The sequence below is a fragment of the Emys orbicularis genome, chromosome 22 (genome assembly GCF_028017835.1).
Source record: "Emys orbicularis isolate rEmyOrb1 chromosome 22, rEmyOrb1.hap1, whole genome shotgun sequence".
Taxonomy (NCBI): domain Eukaryota; kingdom Metazoa; phylum Chordata; order Testudines; family Emydidae; genus Emys; species Emys orbicularis.
The window spans coordinates 10,857,488-10,884,712 of NC_088704.1; the positions used below are offsets into that span (position 1 = coordinate 10,857,488).

Sequence of the window (27,225 nt, forward strand, 5' to 3'; positions counted from 1 at the left end):
GGTTCTGAACCTTTGGGGTACACTTGGGTCACATTTCATTGTTTTCTTTGCAGCCATGAGGGCTGGAAACATACTTTTAAATGAAAGACAAGATTCTCAGGTCATCATTTGATTCCAGGAGCTGGGACTTTAAGAAAAACACCAAATCATAGAAGGGCAGGGCAGGAAGGGACCTGGAAAAGTCATCACGTCCAGCCCCCTGCACTTGGCCAGGACCAAACAAACCTAGACCATCTCTAAGAGGTGTTTGTCCAACGTGTTCTTAAAGATCTTCAATGATGAGGATTCCACAATCTCCCTTGGAAGCCTATTTCAGTGCTTAACTATCCTCACAATTAGAAAGTTTTTCTAAATTTCCCATGCTGTAAATTAAGCCCATGACTTCTTGTCCTACCATCAGTGGACCTAGAGAACAATTGATCACCATCCTCTTTATAACAGCCCTTCACATATTCCCTCTGTCTTCTTTTCTCAAGCCTGAACATGCCCAGTTTTGTTTAACTGTTCCTCAGAGGCCAGGTTTTCTAAACCTTTTGTCATTTTTGTTGCTCTCCTCTGGCCTCTTTCTAATTTCTCCAGTCTTTCCTAAAGTGCGGAGCCCAGAACTGGACCCAGTACTCTAGCTGGGGCCTCACTATTGTAAACAGAAGGGGACAATGACCTCCCATGTCTTGCATACAACACTCCTGTTAATACAACCGAGAATGATATTAATCTTTTTCACAACTGCATCACATTGTTGACTCATATTCAATTGGTGGTCCACTAGAACCCCCAGATCTTTTTCAGCAATACTACCATTTAGCCAGTTATTCCCCATTTTATAGTTGTGCATTTGATATTTTTTCCTTAACTGACTTACTTTGAACTTGTCTCTCTTGAATTTCATCCTGTTGATTTCGGAGCGTTGCTCTAATTTGTTGAGGTCATTTTGAATTCTAATCCTGTCCTCCTAAGTGCTTGCAACCCCTCCCAGCTTGGTGTCATTTGCATATTTTATAAGCATACCCTCCACTCCATTATCCAAGTCTTTCATGAAAATATTGAATATTACCAGACCCAGGACTGATCCCATAAAGGCCTTCCCAGTTTGACAGCAAACCACTGATAACGACTCTTTTGAGTAGTCTTTCAACAAGTTGTGCACGCATCTTGTAGTAATTTCATCTAGGCCACATTTCCCTAGCTTGCTTATGAGAATGTCATGTGGGACTGTGTCAGAAGCCTTAGCAAAATCAAGATAAATCATTTCTATTGCTTCTTAGGGCAGAATTCCTGTCAAAGAAGGAAATTAGGTTGGTTTGGCATGATTTGTTCTTGACAAATCCATGCTGACTGTTCCTTTTAACCTAGTATCCTCTCTAAGTGCTTACAAACTGATTGTTTAATCATTTGTTCCAGTATCTTTCCGGGTATCAATGTTAGGCTGACTAGTCCATACATCCGTGGGTTCTCTCTGTTCCTCTTTTTAAAATAGGTACTATGTTTACCCTTCTCCACGCCTCTGGGACCTCACCTGTCCCCCATGAGTTCTCAAAGATAATTGCTAACAGTTCTGAGATTACTTCAGCTAGTTCCGTAAGTACCCTAGAATCAATTTCATCAGGCCCTGCTGATTTAAATACACATAACTTAGCTAAATATTCATTTAAACTGTTCTTTCCTGTTTTGGCTTGTGTTGCTTCCCCCTTGTCGTTAATATTAATTGTGTTGAGTATCTGGTCACATTAACCTTTTTAAACAAGACTGACGTGAAATAGGCATTAAATACCTAAGCCTGATGGCAGAGCACTCTCCGGTCAACCCCAGTACTCCAGCTCTCCGAGAAGAGTAAGGGAAGTCAACCGGAGAGCGTCTCCCGTTGATGCAGCATAGTGAAGACACTGCAGTAAGTCGACCTAAGCTACGTTGACTCCAGCTACGTTATTCTCGTAGCTGGAGTAGTGTAACTTAGATCGACTTACCCCCATTAATGAAGACAAGCCCTTAGACTTCCTAATTTTTGTCCCTATATGCTTGTACTAGTCTTCTGTGTTCTTCCTTAGCAATTTGTCTATATTTCCATTTTTTGTAGTTTTCAGGTCCTTAAACAGCTCCTGATGGAGCCATATTGGCCTCTTACCTATTCATCCTATCTTTCCTTCTCATCAGGATAGTTTGCAGTTGTGCCTTTAATATTGACTCCCGGAGAAACTGTCAGCTCTCCTGAACTCCGTTTTCCCCTAGATTTTTCTTCCGATGAGACCTTACCTACCAGTTCTCCGAGTCTGCTCATGCCTGCTTTTCTGAAACATTACCACACAAGATAAAATCATGAGATTTGGCAACATTGAGCATGAAGAGGCTGCACTATTCACTTTTCCCTCCTCTTATAGGGAATGGGCAGTTTTGTCACTAAAGCTCAATAACAAAAAACAGACCGTTAGACCTTTCCAGCTTGAAGATTAAATTAGTGTTTTTCTTGGATCTGTGATTTTTAACCTCCTTGCTAATAGTAAACAGAGACACCAACCCCTGTGATTAGAATATTCACTGAGTGAGATTTGGCTCTCTTAAACTTTGGGGAGGGACCGGGAAATGCTGAGATCCAGTTTTAACAACTTGGAACTGTGTTGAATACAAACTCACTAACTTCCCTGCTCCCTGCAAAAAATCATTTAACAGAGGGAACAAAACTCCAGGTTGTTGCCTGAAAGGAAGAATTCGTGCTTCCAAATGAAATGTTGAAAGGAGCCCTCCTCTCCCTCCCCCCCCCCCCCCCCCACGACAAGGCAAAGAAACATTAAATATTCCACTGCAGCTCACTTGGTATAAATATTTATTTCCCTAGGCCACAGGAGTATAAGCTCCTGCCACATTGAAGCAAGAGCATTTCCAAGAACCTTGTGAAACTGGGTCTCCCAGCAATCTCTGAATCAGGTTGCTCTGTTTTAGGTTGCAGGATGTGATGTCTGTGCAAAATTGCACAACCCTCTTTCCTTGCCCTTTTATTTTAATCCAAACACATCAGCGATTATCCTGTGTTTGCTTGAATGTGTGGTTTATGGGGAGAGGAAGTTTGCCTCCTTAGAAGCAAAGGGGCTGACTATCAAAGGGGCTCTTCAGGGTTTATATGTAACAGTTGCAGATTGGTGTTTGACACCTTTGGCTCTGTGTGCGTGGGGGGGGGGGGGGGGGGGGGGGCGAGTTGGCACCTTGCATCTCATTTACAACCCAGGGTTCATCAGCAGGTCAGCCAGCTCTTAATGACATCATTACACTTGTTTATCACTCACACAGAGGAAGTGCTGTACTGATGATGGGCTTTGACCACCATCAGCATCTTTTTTTTTTTTTCTTCAACCCCAGCAATTTTTTGCAGAACCAGAAGCATAGTAAGGAAGTGTCTTAACACTAAAGGGAATTTAAGTCTCTGTTCCTGATTAGGAGTTCAAAGGAAAAACAAGAGTCAGAAAATTCCTAGCATTCGGAATGTAATATTTCAAGAGCAGTACTTCATATTGCCATTAAAACCCCAGGTGTCAGATTCACATGCCAGCTATGCAGTGTAAACGTCACTGAAGACGACCGATTTACTCTGGATTTATTCTGGTGTAACAGAGATCTTCTAGTGGTTAAGATCAGAGTAGATGCAGTTAACAAAGTTTAAAATAAGATTTTGTGTTCTTAGTTCACAGATTTAGGCCAATTTAGGCTGCTAAATCCATATTTAGGCTCCTAATGGTCTGACTGTCAAAGGTGATGAGCATCCAGAATTTCCCACTGAAGTCAATGGGAACAGCTGTTGCTCAGTCCTATTGAAAATCTAATTTTTAAATGCCAAGTTCAGTGAGTGAATTGATTGTGTCTGATGTTAATAAGTAAGAGCCAGCCTTTCAAACAGCAATTTAGTACATGCCCACCTCGTGCGTGCGCACACCCTCATTCATGGGCAGATATCACCTCTGAAAATCTTTCCGCAAATGCCTCAACTGCTTAAACTGGTGAAGAGAAATTAATTGTTCTGATCTTGTTTCACTCCAGTGTAAATCTGAAGTCACGCTAACTTCATTTGCTCTTAATTTAAATAGGTGTAGCGGAGAGCAAAATCTGGCCATGTCTATGAATGTAGGCCTCCTCCAAGGGATGCAGACAATTAGCTTTAGGTCCAACTTATTTTTTTTCTTTAGTCACCTAAGGCTGTGTGGCTTTCCACACTTCTACAGTAAGCAACTACCCCCCACATACTTTTAAGGTGGACCCTGACGGCCATCATGGCCAGTGGGAGATCCTGGCAGCGTGGCTTCTACGGAGCTGCTCTGTGACAGGGTGTTGTGGGGGGGTAACCATACCAGGGGCACAGTCTCCAGACCCAGCGCTGAGCCTGGGGCCTCCGCACAGATGACCGACCTCCTACTGCTCCCCTGAGATCTGGATTCTGCGTTTATCTTGAAGGATCTGCAGCGTTTGTGAATGCGCTTCCACTGCCTATTCTGCAGGGGGAGAGGAGAGCAAATCACCCCCGCCCCTTCCAAACAAACAGATCACAACTTAACTCCACCACGGGATTCTTATGGACTATTCCTTCCTTCTTAACCTCTCCTGTGTGCTTTGCTATGGCAGAGAGCAGTCCAGCCCTATGTAATACTCTGGTTTCTACCCCTTTCACCTGTTGTGTTAATTGCAATGGAATAAGTGACCCCAGAGAATCAAAGGCATCAACATGATTTTGTCACTGTACAAAACTAAACAGTTAAACGTGGTTTGGGGTTTCAGGTACTGAGAGATCAGCCTGCTTAGTCCCAAGGCCACAACTACCATTAAGAATCTTTATAATCCTTTGTTAAAGATACAGAAAAAAGAGTTAAAGCATTTAAAATGTAAAGTATTAAAGCGGGTTTTTATTTTAACAATATCCCTTATTCCCTTTCACTTTAGCTGTCGAGAGATTTTTGCTAGGCAACCCGCCTGTTTGACAATCTTTACCATGACAATAACTGCCCGTTTTGGGAAAAAGAGAAGTTAGTTGTGTGGTCTGGAGCTGTTGCTAAAGTTTGATTCTGCTTTCTTGAAGACCGAACAAAACAAACTCATAAAAGGGGAGAGAAAAGAACAGCAATGTTGGGAAGTGCAGCTTTTGTCTTGGGTGTTGACTTTTACTGCAGCCTCACTGGTGGGGAAACAAGGGCAAAGCACCTGGTCTTATCAACCGCTTTGTGACTAGCAAACCGTGTACCAGTGTCAGGGCATTGCTGTTAGCGGCCTCGCTGCTGGTGGGTTCACGGCAACGTTGCAAAAGATGTAATCTTGGCCAGCTAAGCCAGACTCTTATTAAACTAAAGGGAATAGGAAAGAGAATGAACAAGGTGGGTAAGGAAGAGGCCAGGTTAGGGAGGGAGTGCAAGCTGGAACCCCAGTGTCACATTCCAGGTGCTATTCAGGATTTAGCCAAAGGTGATGGAAGTGGTGATGTCATCCGTTCCCTCTCTCTGGCCTAGTCAGGACATTTCTCAAGATCAGAGCTATGGGGGCCTAGCAGTGTCATGGTGGATCCTGGGGTCCCAATAGATGGTGGGGGTGGCAGCCATGATAGTAAAACTCACTCCTTCTAGTCCACCTGTACCCCCGTGGTTTGATCCCCTCCATTTGGGGGGGGGGTATTAAGGACCCCAAAAAGGTGTGATGGGCAAAATAGGGCATGGCTCATTAGTTTGTCCAACAATTAGGCCTACTTTCCAACACATCCGTTTTGGTCCATTAATTTCCACTTGCAATCTCTTGTTCTTTGCCAGTGATGATTTCATCAGGGTCCTTGGGTGGTATTGGTAGACCACTCTATTTGAACTAATCCAGTCTTTCTGTCTCCCTATTGTATGTTTTTCTATCACCATTTATTGCTATAGATGATATAACATTATGAATTTACACCCACTTTTCAGTAATTGAGCTCACAGTTGCGATAGGCCTGCTAGATCACAATTATTACAATGCATCCCACTAAAGTCAATGGATTAAATTCTGGTCCCAGCTACACTAGTGTGAAATCAGAGCATCTCCCAGTATATCTGGAGTGACACCAGTGCAAATCTAGAGTCAGTGAGAGTTTGACCCCATGTGGTTGCATAAGGTGTAAATCAGGGCATAATTTGGCTTTACTCTTTGATTCTCTTTCTCCCCCTCCCCCCAAAAAAGTCTACTTTAAAATTACTCAGTGTTCCCTCAATAGCCTCATGGGTAAATAGTCTCTTTGAGAAAGGACTCTCCTCCTGTGCGTGTGGACGGTGCCTACACATTGTGGACCCTAGTGGAATGCAAGTAAACAATAATGAATAACTGATCGCAGTGTTAGAAATTTGTTCCTCCTAAATTTTTCTGTTTGTTTTGTTTCAGGCCATTGCTCCTAGTTATACTTTCCTTTGAGACCTGAAATCTTCTCCTTTTTTCCCTTGTCATTCCCTCTCATGTGTTTAAAGATGGTTATCATATCCCGCCTTGTCTTGCCTCTGAGCTGTATAAATTCCTTTCGGCTCTCCTCATAGGTCAGAGCCTCTAATCCATTTATCGTTTTGTCACCCTTCTTTGGAGTCTTCCATTGTGACAGTGCAATAAAATGCAAAATCCCCTGGATTGCAATGAAGCCAGAAGGCTGTATCTTGGCAGTACCTGGCAACAAGGCTGTGCAAATCTCAGCTCCAGTTCACAGAACAGCATTCATAGATCGCTGTCAAAGTTTAGACACATCCTAGTATCCGAGGATTAATTCATCTGCCTTTTTTACTATATTACCTGGTTGGTGTACAGTTCTTCTTATAAAACTCTTCCCCGATTTCTCCATATTGTCCACACAAAAATAAATAGAACACTGTTAAAATATCAATAACGTTTTAATTTAAAATTAAGAAAATTCTAAATGAAACGGAACATCCTTTTTTGGTCTGTATATTGCAGTCAACCTAAAGGTTGGGTGGAAAGCATCACAGTTTGAATTAAAGGGTCCAATCCAGGGAGGTCCTCAACTCAGCTAAGTGTCCTCAACTCATCCCTCAAGTGTAACTTCAGTAGACGGTGAGAGCACTTAGATCCTCTGTAGGATCAAGCCCAAAATCAGTAACAGAGTTGGGTGAATACTAGGGGGAAATGTTACACAAATGTCCATGCAAATTCCTAAACAAATCCCTCCAGTTGTGTTTGTGCCACCCCCTTTTTTTCTTCTTTCCACAGACATTGTTTGTTTTCTCTGCACCAGTTTTATAGCTTGCATGTTCAAATGCTCATTCCCTTTCCATTAGCAGTCACACCGGAAACCTGATTTTAAGAGTTACGCTCGTCTAGTCAGGTGACTTATGTGACCAATCATGACTAACCTTTGAATTTCACATTTCCCTTCACCCTAACAATTGGCAGCCTGAACTCTGCCTTTTCTTGCTTTATGAAAATAAATGGTCTAACCCTTAATGTCAGTGTAACTTTTTGTTGTTGTTACAGTTAATGCATAACCCTGTTTCACCCATGCTTTAACCTGTGATGCATTATGTTCTGTGGGATCCTATTACCCTGGGAGGTATGAGCAGTCACAGTCATAATAATCATTCATAATGCTGAATTCAGAAGAAAGTGTGCAAAAGGGCACTGCTCAGTATATTGATGTTGGATCAAATCAGACCCAATAACGTTTGACGCTCTTTTTAGCTTTTTGTTCATTGGCTTTTCCCTGATCCCAGTCTGCTACAGTAATGCTTTCTGCACCTGTGGGTTTTATCTCCACACAATGTCCTGAGCTCTCTGCAGAAATTTTTATATGAATGTGGGTTATGTGGGCTAGTGGCAGGGGTGAAAGTAAGTTAAAGGACTTAGCGATACGCGAGAATCCTGGGCAGGGGCGGGACCTCAACCGGAAGAGGCGTGGCCTCACCCAGAAGAGGCGGGGCCTTTAAATCAAGATTTAAAGGGCCAGGAGCCCCAGGGTAGCGGCGGCAGGGCTCCGGCAGCGATTTAAAGGGCCCGGGGCTCTGGCCGCTGCAGGGAGTCCTGGGCCCTTTAAATCGCCAGCCTGGGGAAGCTGCTCAGGTCCAGCACAGCGTACCGGCCCGTACCGGCTTACTTTCACCTCTGGCTAGTGGCCTGTCTTGCAGAGTGGATGGAGAGGGCTGCAGTGTAGCCGTTTGATTATTTTTTTAAACTATTTATGTAGGAAGTTTTAACTGGTTTAAATATCAGAGACAATACAATAACCATTACAACAGTGAGCTTTGGTTGAAAGGAACATTAGACAGTAATATAATCGTCAGGCATGTCTATTTACCAGGGTGTTACAAATGTACAGAGTGAGCATCTTTACACGACCCATGACATGTCACTTCCAGCGATTTTATTAAATTGAGTGAAATCTCTGATTGCGCATATTAGACATGCCAGGTTTGTTAAGCAAATATTAACAGTAAAAAAAAAAAAAATTGGACAGGACACAGCAATTATTTTTCCGAGATGGCGCATTGTATTTCTGTCACTAGACGTTTTCAAAGCGGTTCTACGAATAAATACATTTTTAAAACAAATCCCGACAAATGTGCCCCTCCCCTTTGCTTTTGACTAGTTGCAGGCAGAGACTTTTCTGACTGGATGTTGCTTTGGGTGCTTTAATTTCCCAGAGCAGAGGCAAGTTCTAGCACATTGTGTGGCAGAAACTGACTGTTAAAAAGCTGTCATTTCTCCTCCCCCCCCCCCCCCCCGCCCATAAATGCCTCCATGAACCTTTGCAGTGTGGCAGCTTGTGGCCACTTGTTGCTTTTGTTGGCACGGTGCACTCCAGTTGACCCTGTCCCACCGTTAATAGGATTGTAAAGGCTGACTCCTGCGTGACCTCTTCTTGCAAACAACCCACCCTTCCTCTTCCTCCACTGTTCTACACAACAGAGCTGAGAAGTGTTGCTCCCCATGCAAGCTGCAGTTGATGTTACAGACAAAAGCGACTGGAAAAACCACTGAAGAGAAATCAGCATGGGGCCACCTGTCCTCACACCCCCGATAGGTGAACAAATGCCCTCTGTTCTCACAAAGTGGAGGGAAATGATCTTAAATTCCTGTATGCAGACAGAAAATCAAAGTGTTCTTTCCCATATAGCGAGGAAGGCCTCCATTGGTCCAGCTTTATTGGGAGCAGGTGTCTGCATATTACTCCTGGTTTTCAGTTGCTTCTCCCAATCCCCTTTCCTTCCCTGTGGGGAAAAGAGGGGTACATTTGACACCTGGAATCTGGTTTGCATTTAAATGAATAACATAACAACGCCCACCAGTGATTTTTAACACAATCCTTTGGGTTTTGGGAAGTCAACATTTACAATAGAAAAGCCAGAGATTCACTTGGAAGAACAAAACTGAGCAAACCTCGTTTATTTCATTTACGTGACTGAGAACTACTGGGGCTGATTCTCAGGTTTGGCCAGGCTGCACTGAGCACAGGACCTGAGGATGCTTTAGGCCATTTTGGTGGCACTGCCCCCTGATAAGCTAGAGCGGCCTCAAAGTTCAGGTTAGCAACCCAAAAATGCTCTGGCCTTTTCTTCGTGGCCACGTTGCCTGTTACGGGGGATGGTGGAGAGCCAGTGACCAACTCCACACCAACCAGGGATTTCCTGCATCCTGGTTGAATTCCCCAACTGGCCGTGTCCGCTCTGTACCAATGGAGCAGCACAAGGGGCCCTATTACAATAGGATGTGGACCCCATTATTTGCTAAGTGCTGACAGTGTGTTTGCTGCTTTACAAGGCCAGACACTAAGGACAGTCCCTGCTATGCAGTTTGCTGTCTAAAACAGGGGTTCTCAGACTTTTGTACTGTGATCCCTTTCACATACCAAGCCTCTGAGTGCGACCCCCCTTATACATTAAAAACACGCTCTTATATATTTAACACTATTATAAATGCTGGAGGCAATGTGGGCTTTGGGGTGGAGGCTGACAGCTCGTGACCCCCCCATGTAATAACCATGTGACCCCCTGAGGGGTCCCGACCTCCAGTTTGAGAACCCCTGGTCTAAAAGAACCTTTATATTTAAACTTTTGGGGTCAGGTCCGTAGGTGATGTAAATCACCAGCGCTCCCCTGAAGTCAATGGAGAAATGCCAGTTTACTCCAGCTGAGGATCCGACCCCTGGCCTCCAGATGTGAAAGACTTCTTCGGAGAGGATGGAAACTTCAAATATGTTTGATGTTCATACACCAGCTGGAGGAAAGGAACATTTGTGATGGAGGAAGGAAAGAAGATGACTTTGGCTGGGCTCGGTGATGGATTGCAACTGTGCTGCAGGAGTGCACCTCGCTGCAGCCAGAGCCTTCGGAGATGGCGAGTGCAGGGAACAGAAGGTTTTTGTTTTATTTTGTTCTTTCCTGTCTGGAAGGAGAGGAAACTGGGAAAGGGCAAAAGCAAGGACTTCAGAGAGGAGGAACCTCAGAGTAACAGTTAGAGTCCTGGAGCAACATTAACTCAGCGTTTTGTGAAGATACCATGGACTGCTCTCCTGCTCAATTGTCCATGAGCTCAATAGCTAAAACTGAACGCTAGGTTCTGATGTCACATAGGGCCCAGCTGTGCTCCAACTGACGTCAACGGCAAAACAACCATTAACCTCAATGAGAGTGAGATCAGATCCTTTTCTCCAGTATAAATCCAGCATATCTCTGCTCACCTCAGTAGTTACTCCGTTGTAAATGAAAGCACCTCCTGGCCTTGCGGGTACAGGGGGCCTCTCATTTTATGGCAATCCCATGGACGCCTTTCATAGTCTTTATTGACCTTTATTCTTCATAGCTCAGCAAATGTTCCCACCTGACATGGCAACAATGCCTTGCTCTGTGGCAGTCAGGGAACTGGTGCATGGTGGACTAGCCTCAGCGCTTTGTGTAAAACATTTGTGCTAATTCTGTTTGTTTGCCCCCACACCCCTCAAACAATAAATCTGTATTTTAGCTTTGCAGGTATGGCTCAATTTACCCCTTGTATGTCATAAAGCATTAGGGGCTGTGATTATCAAAGGAACCTAAACGCTAGGGCACCCACATTCTGTTGAAATTCAATAGGAGTTTAACACCTTAGTCTCCTTTGAAATACCCAGCCGTAAGCATTGCACCCTTCTATAACTCCAAACCCGTGTTTCATTTCTTATATATTCTCTTCCAGAACTCTGTCTCTAACGTTTGTTTTTCTTCCTCAATTTAGCCTTCCACTCAAGACTTTGGACTTGACGCTGCTCACTCTGACCAGTGTAAATCCAGAACTCCACTGATGTCTGTTGAGTTAGCCCAGTGTCAAAATATGTCTATGTGAGAGCAGAGTCAGGCCCTTTAACGGCAGGGTGTCCTCATTGCCCTTCATGGAGGTGTTCCCAGTAGGACGTAGCAAACCTCTTTGTGCTACACCTCTACCCCGATATAACGCTGTCCTCGGGAGCCAAAAAATCTTACTGCGTTATAGGTGAAACCACGTTATATTGAACTTGCTTTGATCCGCTGGAGCGCGCAGCCCTGCCCCCACGGAGCGCTGTTTTACCGCATTCCATCCGAATTTGTGTTATATCGGGTCACGTTATATCAGGGTAGAGGTGTATTTAAATTCAACAACACTTAGGCTCCCCCGGGCTTTAACATGACCGACGTAGCATGTTCTAATATACGACTTCCCTTGGCTTGACTGAAGCGAGTATGTTAGGTCGAGCTAGCTAATGTGAGCCAACGTCAGACCTTTAAATCCTCGTCTAGAAAAGCCTGTGTGTGAAATGGCTAACTCAGGGCTACCCTCTTACCCCTCTCAGTCCCCCTATACCCATATTTGTCCCTTTCCTCCCCACCCCCTGCACTTTTGATTGCTTTCCAATATAGGAACTGGCAGAATTTTGCCATTGCTCTCCTTTGTTTGCTTACAGTCATAAGTGTATAGTGGGGGTGCAACTGAGAGCCATTAAACAAAACGGTAAACCCTGTAAATGATGGAAACCACTTCAAACCAGGGGTGCTACCACACCCCCAGCACCCCTAGTTCCAGCACTTATGCTTACAGTTGATACAGATTTCACCATGGGGCTGGGCTGAGTATTTTGATCTACTCCAGGCATCAAAAGGTTCTTTTTTCTTTTTAAAGCAAAGGCTGACTTTTCACTCTGAACAGCCACACCTCCCACTCTGCCTGTAATCAGGTCTTTAGCATGCCTCTCCTGTGAAGTACTCCTGAACTAACTTGTCTGCATTTACCCAGAGGGCAAGGGAGTGGAAGGGGTGGGGGAGAAACTCCATACAACATCAAAACCAAAATACGTTAATCTTTTTCAGGCTGTGGGGGCCTACTGCACCCTGCGTCCAGGATGCCAAAAACTCTCCCAGGACATACTGAAATGTGTGTCTTTGGGAGGCTAATTCTGAGGGGTGAGTGCCAGGGCTCTGCAGATATACTGGGATAAGGCTGAAATACTTCTCTGGATTATCTGCACGTTGTCCTTCCTAAAACCACGCAGCAGCTTTCAGTACTGGGAACACAAAGGCTCTCTGTTTAAACATGAGTAACAGCCTGGGCAATTGGAAATGCCAGCTCAAACAGAGCGACTTTTGTTTCTCTGACAGAGGAAGGAGGTTGAGAGGGGCCAAAATGTGTTACCCTACCCCCCCCCCCCCCCCCGGAATATCTCTAGTAATCTGTGGCTAGGAGATGCTGTGATTTCTTTTGATTTGTGAAGATAGCAGTCATGAGATCAAGGTGGGAAGGGCTCTGATATCTTTATATAAACACCTTTATTCCCAGAGTGTCTTCAAACTGATCTACGAACAAGATTGCTTCATCCATCCTGAACCGCTACCCACTTTCGGGATGGAACTCTGCGTCTGTTAACCATTGCAGAGAATTGAGTTGCTCTGATCCATTAAAACACGCCCTGACTAATATAGAGTGAGTAGCATGGAGTGGGAGACGTTCTCTCTCAAAACTATTTCAGCTATAGACTCTTTTCCTGCCCTTATTTAGTGAACTGGTAGCTTCCCTAAATATTAGGGCCAAATTCATCACCGATGACATAATAAAAGGGTGACCGTTCTCTGGTGTTGTCCCAATTTGTGCCAGCAATGCATCTGGGCCGTAGATTAAATAGCTTTGCCAATGCTGTCCTATGACTGTAAAAACCCTGTCATCGATATCTAAAGGTCTGGGGTTATAGATCTCCCCTGCAGAAATTTATCTTTCCCGTGCTGTCTCTCTACTTCTTTTTAAAATACACCTTTTTCAGGCTCTCTTCTTCACTCCTGTAAAATCTCATGCTATTCTTGCTCTGCTTTCGGCTACGTGACATCTCCCTGGAGGCCACCTGAAAGCTGTGAATAAGCCATAGGACACCTTTATGACATCACTGGCCAAAGGGTCCTCCCCACTCCTGATGGACCAAATATAGCTCACATTGTTCTGCAGTGTGTTACACCAATCTCCAGCTGCCTTTCTCTTTGATACAGAGATGCAATCAAAACCTGCTTGGAGCAGGTCGGGCTGGGGCCTACATGGGTCTCCTATCTGTGTTCAGGACGGTGGCAGCTGATAATCTGCACCAGTTTATACAAATCCCTCATGCTAGGGAAGCCAACAGCATAACTCCCATTGACTTGTTTGATGGGGGAAGGTTAGGATTTAAGCCTGGGGGGCGTTAAGGTCCTGGCAAATAGCCAGCACAGGCCTCTATGGGACATTCTTGCCTTAGAATAATGGCAGCTAGCGCCTTCTTGCACCCCGGGGGCATGTCTCGTTAGCACCCTAAAGTTCAGAGTTAAAGATTCCTAAGAGTCCAACGCTGTCTGCTGAGCCTGCCGCTCTGGCTAGAATGATTCTCCTAAGGCCAGATAAGGAGCTCGGTGATTTGCCAGGGAGGGGAAGATAAAGTGATAGGGCTTGTTTTGCAAACCAAACCTGAGCATCAATCCTGGGGAAATGTGCAGTGATCTGAGAGGCCGCTGCCATTAGCTACTTTTAAAGTTCCTGTGCCATCATAAATCTCCCCATATTTCATGTGTCCGCTAGCAGGAAGAATCCTTCCACCACCACCAGCTGGTAGTCAAAGCGATTGCTTTCACATTCCACCTGCCTCCCTGACTGCCAACCACTGGGGTCACCCAGAGGTAACCACAGGGCAGGAAGCCTCTGTGAACAGCCCTGCCACAGCGGGGATTAACCGCCTCACTGGGCCGCTGCCCTCAACAATTTTCTGGTCAGTAACTTTTTGAAAGGAGAGCGTGTCTTGTGCCATAGGGAGGGGGCGGGGAGAGAAGACACGGTGGCTGGATTCTTTCCAGGTTGGGAAACCATCTGTCCAATAACTTCTTCATGAGAGAGATTAAATTTTCCTTCCCTCCCCTCTCCACCTCCAAACCCATGAATGGATGGCTATGCAACATCCTGACATGCCATGTAATAAGGAACAGTGTCTCTCTGTCTCCTTCACCACTACGTCTCTCTTTCTAAGGCAGGAATTCCTGGCACCGCGAGGTTTCCTCTCTCTAGCTTTTAGCTGCCAACGTAGTAACCAGTTTGGGACAAAAGGCTTAAATTTTAATACTGGCGCCCAAACTGGAATCCCAGCTCCAAAAACCTCAGAACTTTGGAGCATTCAAAGTCCAAATCCCCCCTCTGCATTTTGCAAATGCCTCCTATCTTTAAAATGGGCCGTTCCCTGAACTCCAGAGCCAGACCCCTTTCAAGTTTAGGGTGTTAAAAAGCTACATACACCTCTACCTCGATATAACGCTGTCCTCTGGAGCCAAAAAATCTTAACGCGTTATAGGTGAAACCGCGTTATATCAAACTTGCTTTGATCCACCAGAGTGCGCAGCCCCCCCCCCCCCCGGAGCACTGCTTTACCGCGTTATATCTGAATTCGTGTTATATCGGGTCGCGTTATATCGAGGTAGAGGTGTACATGCTCTTTGCAATAAGCTAAAGCTGACTGAACTCTCTTAAGGCTGACTTTAAGCATAAGGTACGATGAGTTGCTTAGAGGGCCACATCTGAAGGAGTGTCAGAGTAGTGCAGAGAGCACCATGTTTGCTCATCTACAGACCATCTGCAAAACACAGGCAGGGGTTCTGACACTTAACAGTGAGAGCCCAGGAAAGGGCTTATTTGGAAGCAGTTGGGGCACCCAAGACCACCTGTGACTCTCAATCCCTCTGTGGCTAGTCGTGATATGATATGATGCAACCTCACCAGGGCGGTCAACAGAAAACGTCAAGCTGCAAATGCGTTAAGGTGGCTTGAATTCAGAAGAGTCCGGCTCCTATGAGCAGGGTGGTGCAAACACTCCTTGGGAAAGGACAATGGAGAAGCCACCAGGAAAAAGACAATAATGGGACTGAAACTATTACACCAGAGGAGAGGAGGAGAAAGAAGTAATGACATCTACTGGCCAGGCATCTACTGGCCACAACCCACCGTGGTGATGGAGTTCAGGAGCAATGGATAGTACTGCAGGCCTCAGGTTGCAACAGCAGTCGAAAGTCTGCTGGTGCTTTGGCTCGGGAAAAGGTTTCTGTCCCTTCTCAGCCCCTGTTCAAAACCCTGTCAGGATTTGAGCTCTAAAGAGGCAGAGACGCAGGACAAATAGGGATGTGCCAACTCAGCCTTCTGGCCAAACGTCAGACAGAGACTGAAAGCCTCACATGTGAGCCTGGTCTTGTGAGAGTATTCAGCCTGGTTTCTAGACCAAAGACGTTTTGGCTAGACATAGAAGCGAAGCCTTTTGAGTTTTGCCCATCACTAAAACCAGCAAAAATGGCAGTAGGAAGGTTGGTCTTGTAGCCATTACTTTTCTCCTCCACAAAGGCTATAACACACTCTGAGTCTGGGCAGTGCCATGGACTGGGAAAATGAAAGGAGGAGGAGATGGAGCTGTGGCAGGGGTACCGCACCCCCCCCCCCAATACCTCCAGAACAGCCCACATTTTGATGGAGTCACCTTGCAAGACTAGCCACAAGCTATTTAAGGTGCCAAACTAGCCATTATTGGCTTACAAAATGTTACCATCTCCCACACGTGCCCCACAATGCGATGGCACGCTCGTCCCCTGCTCGTACAGTTCTTCACCATGTATTTCCTGACATCATCATGGGTAAGTTTGTCCCCATTTGACTCATACAGATGGCAATGCTGACAAGCAGAATGGAAACGGAGAGAGAAATCTGTTTCCTGTTATCTATCGGTTGTGTGATAGCCCAGACAGCTGGGGAGGATACGTCATTTTCTTGCCTTGTCTGGTTCCCCCTGTCTGGCTGGCTCACTCTCTCCACCTTGTTTGTTGATTTACCGTATTTTTTCACCAGTTGCATCGATGGGCATGAACCTGGCAGTCCCCATGCAAACAACAGGCTAACCTCCCCATGACTGTAAATGCATAATTCCATAGATGTTTGCCTGATGCCTTCATAAGCAGCCGCCAGTGTTGTCTTTTGTTTCCCTCTTTATACATAAGTGAGAGAGGCCCAGAGGATTTTATATCATCCCTTTTATATTTCATCACGCCCTCTGTGGTCACACTGTTCCTCCTCCTCCACCCTTTTAAAAATACATCTTCAACAGTAACTTAAAATCTTGTGAAATTTCACACATTCTGACTTTCTCTTCGAGTCTACAGCGCAGACATTGGAAGTGACGCCCAGTCAAGCTATGAATACAAGATGACACTGAACACAGGCTAACTTCAGTTTTGCCAGCTTGGTGAAGGCGGTAGGGATTATTGGGATAGGGTGAAGCATAGAGACCTGCAAGCACAGGTTTGTCAAGCCTAGCTTTTAAAAGGATGGCTTTTAAGCAGGGGGCTGCTGGGCTGGCTAGGAGAGTATTCTACACTCTGCCATTTATTTGTTCAGACTTTTGGCCGTAGTGGATATTTTCTTGAAGAATTTTAAAGTTGCAGACCTATTTCTCCTTGCCCACAACCTCCTCTGTGAGCCAAGGTTTCCAGCAAAATGACTCTGGCCCAATGTCGCTTGCTCTAAAAGCTCGATGCATCCTATCCCCCGTGCATAGTACTGAAGTTCTGCTTCTTTTCTTTCCTCCCGAGTGTTGTCCTGAGACAACCCCAGTGAAATGTGAGTGTCAGCCCACTTAGCTTTATCATTGCATATCACAGCAAGACCGTACGTATGTTTCTTCTCAGAGCAGCTTCGAAATAGGGTTAACTAGAGAGATTTGCATTTTTGCATCTTCTGGTTACGCCTTTGGAACAAATGGGTGTGAAAGAGAGACAGGCAGACTCTGTGATTGAACTGCCTTCGAACCAGCTCTTTGTTTGATTGTGAAGCCAAATGGAGCACAGTCAACAAACCTCTGAAGAGACAATGGTCTCTTCAGAAGCTCCTTTACATCTCTAGATGTACATGCGTTTCTGGGTTTGTGTCTAAATAGAGCTACAGAAAGACTCCAGTGGTTTAAAGAACAGCATTCGTTTTAAATTTAACCCATTAAGGAAGTTGGCTGGAACCCAGGTACACTCCATTTTTATCCATGTTCGACTGCACTTCAAGTGTCCTTTGTGCTGCCGGAGCAGCGTAAATAAGAATCAAGCCCTGTGCTGATAATGAAGTGGCTCATCTTGTCTAGCGAGGAAACTTTCCTCAAGAGCTTTATTGTGGTCAGGGAATGCTGAATGCCCTGTCGTCTTGTGCTGTCATCCAGTTGACTCCGGGGGTTGCGTTACAGGCAGTTATGTAATTCGGTCTCTGGACCTTTTTGTCTTTCAGCACTCGGTTACCCAAAAGTCAAAGATCGCTAAAATTCTAAAGATGAAATGTACTACTTCTTTAATCCTTTAAAAAAAAAAAAACAGTATACCAATCAGTTCACACTAATTATCACAGTGAGTGCAGTGTTGAGTCACACAGTCACGTAAGGTCTGTATTTCAGAAGATTTTTCTACCAGCATTAGCAAATTGCTCAGAAATGACACCATCATTAAAGCTAAAAGCCTTTCCTGTTATGAGCCCAGTTTTCCAATCGCCTATGCAGAATAACCCGCTTAGGAGGAGCATTTGGCCCTGAGAATTTCTTCTCTCTTCTATGGTTTAATCCTGGTTATGCCATGTTGTTTTAGCTGTGTTGATCCCTTAATCCTGAATAATAATTTGAATTAAGAATGTTATCTTCTGTGGGGATTTCTGTGTGGTGAGAACTGTACTTCTGAGCGTAAGCAACCTACAGATTTTTCTCTTCTTTTTCTTGCTTTGCCTACTGGCTCATGGGGAGGTCCGTGCAATTAAAGTCTGTAGGGATACACGTTGTCCTGTAATTTCACTTTTGTAAAATGACACGTTTCTGATGGCTTGCGGTGATATGGACAGAGCGTCCCTTGGGTAGGGTGAATCAGGGCGACTGCTCCGGGCCCCGCACTTTGGGGGGCCCCGGGGGCTGGTGCCATTGGTCCCAGAAGACATAGGTGCGGGAACTAGGGGTGCACAGGATGCTGCAGCACCCCTGGGGTCCGGGCTGCCAGACCATTGCGCCCGGGGTCCCGGCTGCCGCCCCGAGCCACCCCACGCCCGGCTCGGCCACCCACGTTTCGGTGCGAGTCCCCTGCCCCCTCCGCCATGGCGCTATGGCCAACAGTAGCCCCGTGGTGGGCGCCGGCAACTGCCAGCAGCAGCAGGCAGCCTAGCACCAGACCGGATTCATCCCGCCAGCCCAGCCACCGATGCAGAGCAGGGCCCCCAAGCTGGAGGGGCTGATTTGTCCCGGGCCCTGCACCCTCCTAGGGACAGCCCTGGATATGGAGGCTGAAAAGTTTTTTTGTAACTGTTAGAGAGCAGAGGAGGTGGATTGGTTCATGGGCAAGAGTCTTAGTATTTGGGGAAGTAGAAATACTTCTTAAGGGCTTTACAGAAAGGGGAAATTGATGGTGTGTTTCGGGGGGCGGGGGGGGAATCTGCCTGTCAGTTAAATCTATTAGACCGTAGACTTAATGCACCATGGGAAGTGCTGAAAGCTTCATTGTTCACTCAAGACATTTTAAAACTAGACTGTGTGAGTCACAAGAAAACGTGCTGCAGAGTACATTCTAGCTGGAAGAAGATGAACCTTGAGGACCTTTCCATCTCTAACTTCTGTGGGCCACTAAAATGTAGAACATGGTGGTTCCACTTACGTCTTCATTATAAACCAATTCTGTGCTGGACAAGCTGAATTTCTTGTTCAGGTGGCCATTAAGAATTGTTCTAATTCTTGTTACAAGAAGCTTTCTATCCTGAGTGTTGTTCTCAGCTTGTTAAATAAATGCTGAATGAGAGCTTGCATGTATTGATTGCAAAACAAATCAAGGTAACAATTGCGGTTTCTGACTTAAAATGTCCTTGTTGATGTGTATTTAGAGTTCCCACAGCCCCATTGCAGACGCTGACCCATTATTCTGAGCATATGTCATAGGTGCTGCAATGTCCCCAGGACAGCAAGTCTGAGACAAAGTTGGTTTAGGAATCTTAGGGCTTGAATCTGTGGCCTTACTTAGACAAAAAGCCTATTGAACTCACTAAATGGTGAGTGTCCTTGCTCTTGTGGGTTTAACTGAAAACCACAACATTGTTTTATAATGAGCTTCTTGCTTAATTTCCTCCTCTTTAGTATAGTTTTGGCTTCTCCTCCTTCATTCTCTTGAATTGGGAATTCACCTAGAATAGTGGTTTTCAAACTTTTTAGGCTGGATACCTCTTTCCAAATAATGTAGTCTACTGCGTACCCCCATCTGAGATAGAGTCATAATATACCTATGATTAGATTGCCAAGTCTTACTAAATAAAATGCATTGTCCGCCATTTCAGAATTTTTCTCATGTATCCCCTGACGAGAGCTGACATACCCCAGTTTGAAAACCACTGACCTGGAATAATAGCTTATAATGTCAGCATTCTAAACTGTTACTTTCCATGTGTTGACTAAACTGTATTTTACCTTACTAGGGAGCAGAAGCTCTAACAAAGTGTAGTGTCAATGTAACAAGCAATAATATGCAGTGTGTATATATAGGGTCAATATTTTTAGGGTTAAACCTAACCCACTTTCCTGAGTTCCACCCCATGTCTGCATGACAAAATTAGGATTCGATCAGAGAAACTGTGTTTGTTTTGATGGTTTGTTTGTTTTAATTGCCCATGTGCCTGGCTTATTTAATGATCGCCTTATGCCACTGGCCAATCATTCGGCCCAGAGTTCAGATTTCCAGTGTCGGCTGTTACACAGGTTGCAAATAAAAAGCCTTCACCTGGACGTTGTGCATCAGTCACCATCACAATGGAGTCACTTCACTCTGGCCACCACCACCACTGTAGTTCCCTAGACCCATGTGTTACATAAATATTTTCGTTTAAAAATCAGCGCGGCCCTAAATGAAACAATGTGACAGAACTGGCACTGCAAATGCAATTAATGATCCATGTCGAATTGTTCAAGTTAGAAACAGATTTTAATTACGGTAGATTCAAAACAGGAACAATTTTACTTGAGCAAATGTTTCTTGCTGCAGATCATCCTGTGGGGTCGAACCGAGAAGTGCCTTAAGGAAACCACAGAGGAGATTAGAATGATGGGAACAGAGTGCCATTACTTCATTTGTGATGTGGGAAATCGAGAGGAAGTCTATCAGCAAGCCAAAGCTGTCCGGGAAAAGGTTGGTCTGTGTGGTGGATCCAGTGATGGGCAGAGCTTAGAAAATCCCCTAACCAGTGGCAAGTAGGAAACATTCTCTGGCAACCTAGGAAGAAGGGAAGCTATACATTCTGCCTCTGGCTATGTCTCAAAGCCCTGGCCCTGTCTGTTTCTTGCTTTTATGGTAGGGAATAAAGGGCCTGATTCTCCAATGCCATGCGACCTTCCTTTGACATTTATATCTAGGCAAAGAAGTTATGGAGTGCTACCAAATCAGAATTCTCTACCCACTCACACCGGGTGTCCATTTGACACCAATTTTGTACAGAGGAAATATTTGTATAAAGTGTAAAGACAGCAGAGAATCAGTCCTGGTAGGTTTTATGCTGGATCCTGACACTGTATCAAGAAGCTGAGTATGGAAGGAGCAGAGCTAAATAGCTGTGAAAGAGCAAATATCCCATCACGGAGCCAGCCTCTTTGCTTGAAATATCTAGGTCAGTGGTTCTCAAACTTTAGCATTGGTGACCCCTTTCACACAGCAAGCCTTTGAGTGTGACCCCCTTTATCAATTAAAAAAACCTTTTTTTACATTTAACACTATTATTAATGCTGGAGGCGAAGAGGGGTTTGGATTGGAGGCTGACAGCTTGCGACCCCCCCCATGTAATAACCTCGCAACCCCTGGAGGGGTCACGACCCCCAGTTTGAGAACCCCTGATCTAGGTGATATTATAGGACTGAGACTGAATTATAAAATGCAAGTTATAATAATATATAAGAGAATCCTAATAATAGCCCAACAAAGGCAGTTGGCTGTTGATTATCGGGGAGCTTCTTTTAACTATATATCTGTCGCTAGTCCTTCTCATGCTCCTGGCCGTCTGTCCAGCTGCCTTTCTTCTTTTGAGTATCTCTTTGTAGGGATAAATGTTTTACACCACTTTGTCTTTGTTTTAAAACTGTGTAGAATTTCATTAGTAGCCAAACAACATGCTAGGAAACTGCCTAGAAAGAAGAACCATGGAGAACTCATTTGTGCAAATGTTAAGTATCTGTGCTTCAGCTACTTTAAGCTACCTGGGGGTACATTGCAGTAACCATTACAAAGCCCCTTATGGCAGGAACTCAGGCTATGTCCTCACTACGGGGGGGGGGAGGGGTCAATTTAAGAATAGCGTAGCTGAATTCGACGTATCGGAGCCGACTTACCCCGCTGTGAGGACGGCAGCAAATCGACCGCCGCGGCGCCCCCATCAACGGCGCTTACTCCTACCTCCGCTGGTGGAGTACAAGCATCGATTCGGGGATCGATTGTCGTATCCCGACGAGACGCGACAATTCGATCCCTGAGAGATCGATTTCTACCCGCCGATTCAGGCGGGTAGTGTAGACGTAGCCTCAGAAGAGGCCATGGATTCACACTTCAGTAGAAGGACCAAAGTGACCGCTGTATTTGTGAAAAGAGATGTTCACTGTAACCAATCAGCTGCCCCCCTTTTTCTTTTTGCAGGTTGGTGATATCACCATCCTAGTGAACAATGCTGCTGTCGTTCATGGTAAGAGCTTGATGGACAGCGATGACGATGCTCTACTCAAATCACAACACATAAATACCCTGGGACAGTTCTGGGTAAGATAAGCTCCTGTATCCAGCTTATTCAGACTTGGAAATGAGAGTGACAAATTACAGCCAGTAAACACTTGGCTGCTGCTAGACTTTTCCAAACAATGCTTGGTAAGATCAGCCTGACATGAAAACGAGCCAGGAAAAACAATGTGAAAGGCAAAGGCCAGAGGAGAGAAGTCTGAGGAAAAAATTGAGTTTGACAGATTCCCTCAAATTGATTTCAGTTACTTCTGCTAAAATATCATATTAAAGGCTTCCAGTAATTATAAAGCCTCTGATGCTCTTTTAAACCCACCCTGTGACTTACAAGAAAAACTCTGATTTCCTTTGAGAAATCCCAGGGGCACAAAGGAGAGTTTCTCGGTTTGATGCACATCTGGAACATGAGAGAAACATGACCAGATGCATGGCTGCATTGTTCATGGAAGAGAGCTTGCATTAAACTCATTCCGTTTCTAATTAGATCAGTTAACAAATAATATATTTGTGGTGTTCCTCTCCATGTTGAAGTCTTTATCCTAAATAATGTGCATCTGAGCAGACCAGGGCATGATCTTCATTGCCTTTTATTTTGCGCGCGGCTTAGTCTTGTGATAGCGCAGGTTTGGTTTGGTTCACATGAAATCAGGTTAACTGAGGCTTTTTGGAACCCCTCACAGAGCAGTGAGGCTCCCTTCACTATGAAACTGGGCATGAATCATGAAGTTTGAATGGAATTCCTCCGCATACCCCTGCACAACTGAAAGCACAATTGGGCCCTGCATCACTAGGCTTGTTTTCTTAGTGGCTACCATTTCTGTTGTGTCTCTGCTTAATGAAGTTTTTTTCTCTCTCTCTCTCTCTCTCTCTCTGTTCCTTTACAGACCACCAAGGCCTTCCTGCCACGCATGCTGGAGCTGCAGAATGGGCACATTGTTTGCTTGAACTCTGTCTTGGCCTTGTCAGCCATCCCTGGTGCCATTGACTACTGCACCTCCAAAGCCTCTTCCTTTGCCTTTATGGAGAGCCTGACCTTGGGCTTGCTGGACTGTCCTGGAGTGAACGCTACAACAGTCCTGCCGTTCCACACCAGCACAGAGATGTTTCAGGGCATGAGAATAAGGTCAGTCCAAGAGAGACTGGGTAAAACATCTCACTGAAATTAATCAACTAAACATGTTCGTTAACGCCTGGATCTTTTTTAAAGAGAATTTGATGTCTGATCTGGCTGTGATCAGAGGGGTCACTCTGTGCCTCCTGAAACCATCAGGCTGGTTCTTCTGATTTGCTGGTACACCCCCAACGTGTACACTTCAACTTGCCTTTCCTCTGTGAGGGTGTCTTCCAGGCAGTTGTTTCTAGAGAGAAAATTAGAAGTGACTTTGAACTGGGAGCCAGCTGTGGACATCAGAGCAGAGCAACCAAACTGATGTCTGAGGTTGATCAAAGGGGCGAATAGTCCTACAAATTGGGAATCCACACGACAAGTTCCTAGTTCCTTCTTTATTCCTATTGAGGGGCTCAATCCTCCCCCACTGAAATGAATGACAAAAAGTTCCACTGACAGCGGTGAGGCGAGCACTGGACCCATGCCTGTTCCTATGAACGTTAACCATATTCAAGGGGCTAATGACTAGCCAAATTAACCCTTTGCCAGTGGTGGATCTGTATCTCTTGATATGAACCGCTAACACGGTTTGTGCACCCTCCGCCTTGGTGAATGGTGCAATGTGACGTCGCCGTTGGCAGCTGGAAATCCATGTTCCTGGTATTAAGAGGCGTGGGGCGCATCTGTTTTTTGTCTTTCACTGCCAGTAATTTAATCCAAGAAAAAGGCAGGAGAGAGGAAGAGGAGGGAGTGGCCCCTGTTATGCCCTCTTATAGGATGCAGCATATGCTCCCCTCAGCCTTGGTGCCAGCCCAGCTTTGCTGGTTTGGGTAGCGAGTGAGAGGGTCAGGGTCTCATCCTCTCTCTGCTCCTCCCTGACAGTTTTGTGGGGTAGTTGAATGCCGGCAGCAGCTCAGAGAGCCCAAGGACTGGGATTGTACTGCACCCTAATTAGGTAATGAGTTTACTTCTTAATTTCTTCACTCAGGTTCCCCAATCTTTTCCCCCCACTGAAGCCAGAGACAGTGGCCAGGAGAACAGTAGAAGCTGTTCAGCTGAACCAAGCCTTCCTCCTCCTTCCGTGGACAATGCACGTACTTGTCATCTTGAAAAGGTAAATATTTCACTTGTGTGTGGCTGCCATACCCACTCATTTCACCCTTTGGGCAGGGATGGGAGGCAGTCTCATTTTCTGTCTGCTAAGCCAAATCTCAGTTTGGCAGTTGCACGATACAATAATTACCTAGGACCAGATTGTCCCCTCCCACAGAAGCCAGAGGGCATCAAGGATGGGGAGAAAACTTTGCAAGGTTCCGTTTATAGAGTTGTCTTAAGCTTGTTACATCTGAGTATGCGCCCCTCCCTCCCCCCCAATGAGGAAGCAGTTTCAGCCCTCAAAACTCACAGATCCCTGAGATCTGTACTGACAATCCATTTCCAGGAAATGTCTTACTTATTTTACTTCTTAACCCATTTATCGATTTGATTTTTATTTAGTAAGCCCCTCTCCAGGCTCCAGGAACTATACAAAACGTACAAAATATACACCTTCTCATTTCTATTTAGAGACCTCTCTTTCTGTAAAGCTATGAGAACATAAAAATGTAAACCAAAATTATTTTTATGTCATCACTTTTTTAAGGGAACTTGAAACTGTGTGCAGAAAGGGAATCCTAGTCTCGCTCACTGAAATAATTGAGGACAGCACATTTTAAATTTATTTTCTGTGAGCATTGAGACCAGAAACCATCTAAAAATCGAGCTCATCCAATCACAGAACTGAAACAATGCCATGTGACTTATGTCACCAATCACAACTAAATGACACATCCCAGATTTCAGATAGGAAACAAAAGTGAACCAAATTCTCAACATATGTTAAATAACTTTGAATACCAAATAAATCTGAGAAAATCTTGATCAGTTCATGGACACATTACAACCAGAAAAAGAAGGGGCACCTGTCAAATATATTATTTGTTATGAATTATTCACTTAGCTTGTCAGCGCAATAGACAACAGGAAAATAGCACTTCATTCATACCAGGACCATGTGATGAAAAAGGTAAATACCTAAACAGATAGATGGATATTCAAGATAAATATATAGATTGATTCTCAATATAAATTCTCAAGATTTATAACATTGAACAGAATCTTGCAATTTAAGAGACGTAGATAAGAACATAAGAATGGCCGTACTGGGTAGGACCAGGGTCCATCTAGACCAGTATCTTGTCTTCTGACACTGGCCAATGCCAGTTGCACCAGAGGGAATGAACAGAACAGGTAATCAAGTGATCCATCCTCTGTTGCCCATTCCCAGCTTCTGGGAAACAGAAGCTAGGAATGATGCCTTTTTACAGGTCACATTGTTCTACCAGGTCCTGTTTAGTAAGCTCTCTCTTAGTAGGAGGAGACTCTGTAGCACTTTCTCCCTTAGGGCCAGTCATGCCAGGTTCGGATCAACTTCAGACCCCACCGAAGTTGTTGGAAACATAGCAACTTGCAAGACTGGACACTTGGTATTTCTGACTGCAAAATTACTGCCTCATGCCACAGTAGTCACCCCATCTTTTGTGTGTTTGTTTGTGTGTGTGTGTGTGTGTGTGTTTGCACGTCTTCTCATTAGAACAGATGAAAAGCTTGCACAGTGTGTTTATTTCCTTTCCCTTTGCTTCCTCTGCAGCATTCTCCCTCGGTCAGCACTTGAAGAAATCCACAAGTTTTCTGGAAGCTACACCTGTATGAACACGTTTAAAGGGCGAACATAGACCTGGCCGTACTTAGACTCATTCTAAAGTGAAGCCAACACAAGCAGCAAAATCCTGACAAGATTGTGAATCAACGGTCTTGGCTTTTAGCCTGCCTTGCTCGCGTGACTTGTGCTGCTCTCAGGCAACAAATTTCTTGCAGGTCATATCCATAGCAACATGACCTTTGCACAGGACCGCATGGCTAGACTGGACTTTTGGGAGGAACAACAAAAATGTTGAGATGTTTGTACAATGTTTAATTCTTTAGAGTCTGATTGTTAAATCTGCTCATAGTTTTAAGATTTAATTGTACCCTTAGGCTGCTCCAATCAGGGCGCAGCACATCCCTCCCCACTCTGCTAACAGGAAGAGCAACTGGTGTTGATTTCAGATCAGCTTATTGAATGAGAATTTTAAAAATGGCTTTGCAGGGTTACTAGCTAAGGGTGTTTATTGGGATCCCACTTTTCCCCCCCTCACTGCATTGGGTGGCTGTACTTTACAACCATTGAAGCCAATTGTTCCTCTGATTCCTTTGGCATCTCTGGAAAGGAGCAAATAGCTGGTCCGCTCAGGGGCCACTCAAGAAGCCTGTATGTGGAAGGACAACGCTAGCCATAGCAAGTCTTTATGGCTGAACTGGGAGGCTCAGAAAGAACAGTGAATAATGGAAGGTCCCACTTGCCGCTGAAATCATGTACAGAAAGTAATGGTCTTTCGGACTATTTTTGTTCATTTAGGGTGAAATATAATTTCCTTTTAGCAATAATCCCTAGATTTCCACTCATTTAGCCAGTGTTGGCTTGGAAACAAACTAACCTTAGGGCCTTCCTCAGCACACCCTTATTCACCCAAGCAGTCCTTACGCCGAGAAATCCCATTGGTCAACCCGCACGGAGAAGTAAATGGAATATGTTCCAAAAAGCAGAAGGGATGTAACGGATGGACATGAAACGTGAAGGTGGGAAGGGCCTCTAACACCCATTGAAATCAATGGGGATCTTTCCAATGTCTTATGTGACAGCTGGCTCAAGCCCTAAATGAGCCGAAAAAGGGAGGAAGCCGTGAGGTAGAATTCCCAACTAGACATTCATTTTTTATTATTCTTGGGGGGGTTTTTTTGTAC

At 44.9% G+C, this 27,225-nt stretch overlaps 1 protein-coding gene across 1 annotated transcript in view; it reads left to right on the forward strand.

Moving 5' to 3' along the window:
* Positions 1-26,117, forward strand: part of DHRS3 (dehydrogenase/reductase 3) — a 43,119-nt gene extending 17,002 nt beyond the window's left edge. The window contains exons 2-6 of the mRNA XM_065421398.1: positions 20,505-20,648; positions 22,140-22,259; positions 23,120-23,358; positions 24,332-24,457; positions 26,033-26,117. Coding sequence (XP_065277470.1) covers positions 20,505-20,648; positions 22,140-22,259; positions 23,120-23,358; positions 24,332-24,457; positions 26,033-26,117 — 714 coding nt within the window. The remainder of the gene's footprint in view (positions 1-20,504; positions 20,649-22,139; positions 22,260-23,119; positions 23,359-24,331; positions 24,458-26,032) is intronic.
* The last annotated feature ends 1,108 nt before the right edge of the window (positions 26,118-27,225 follow it).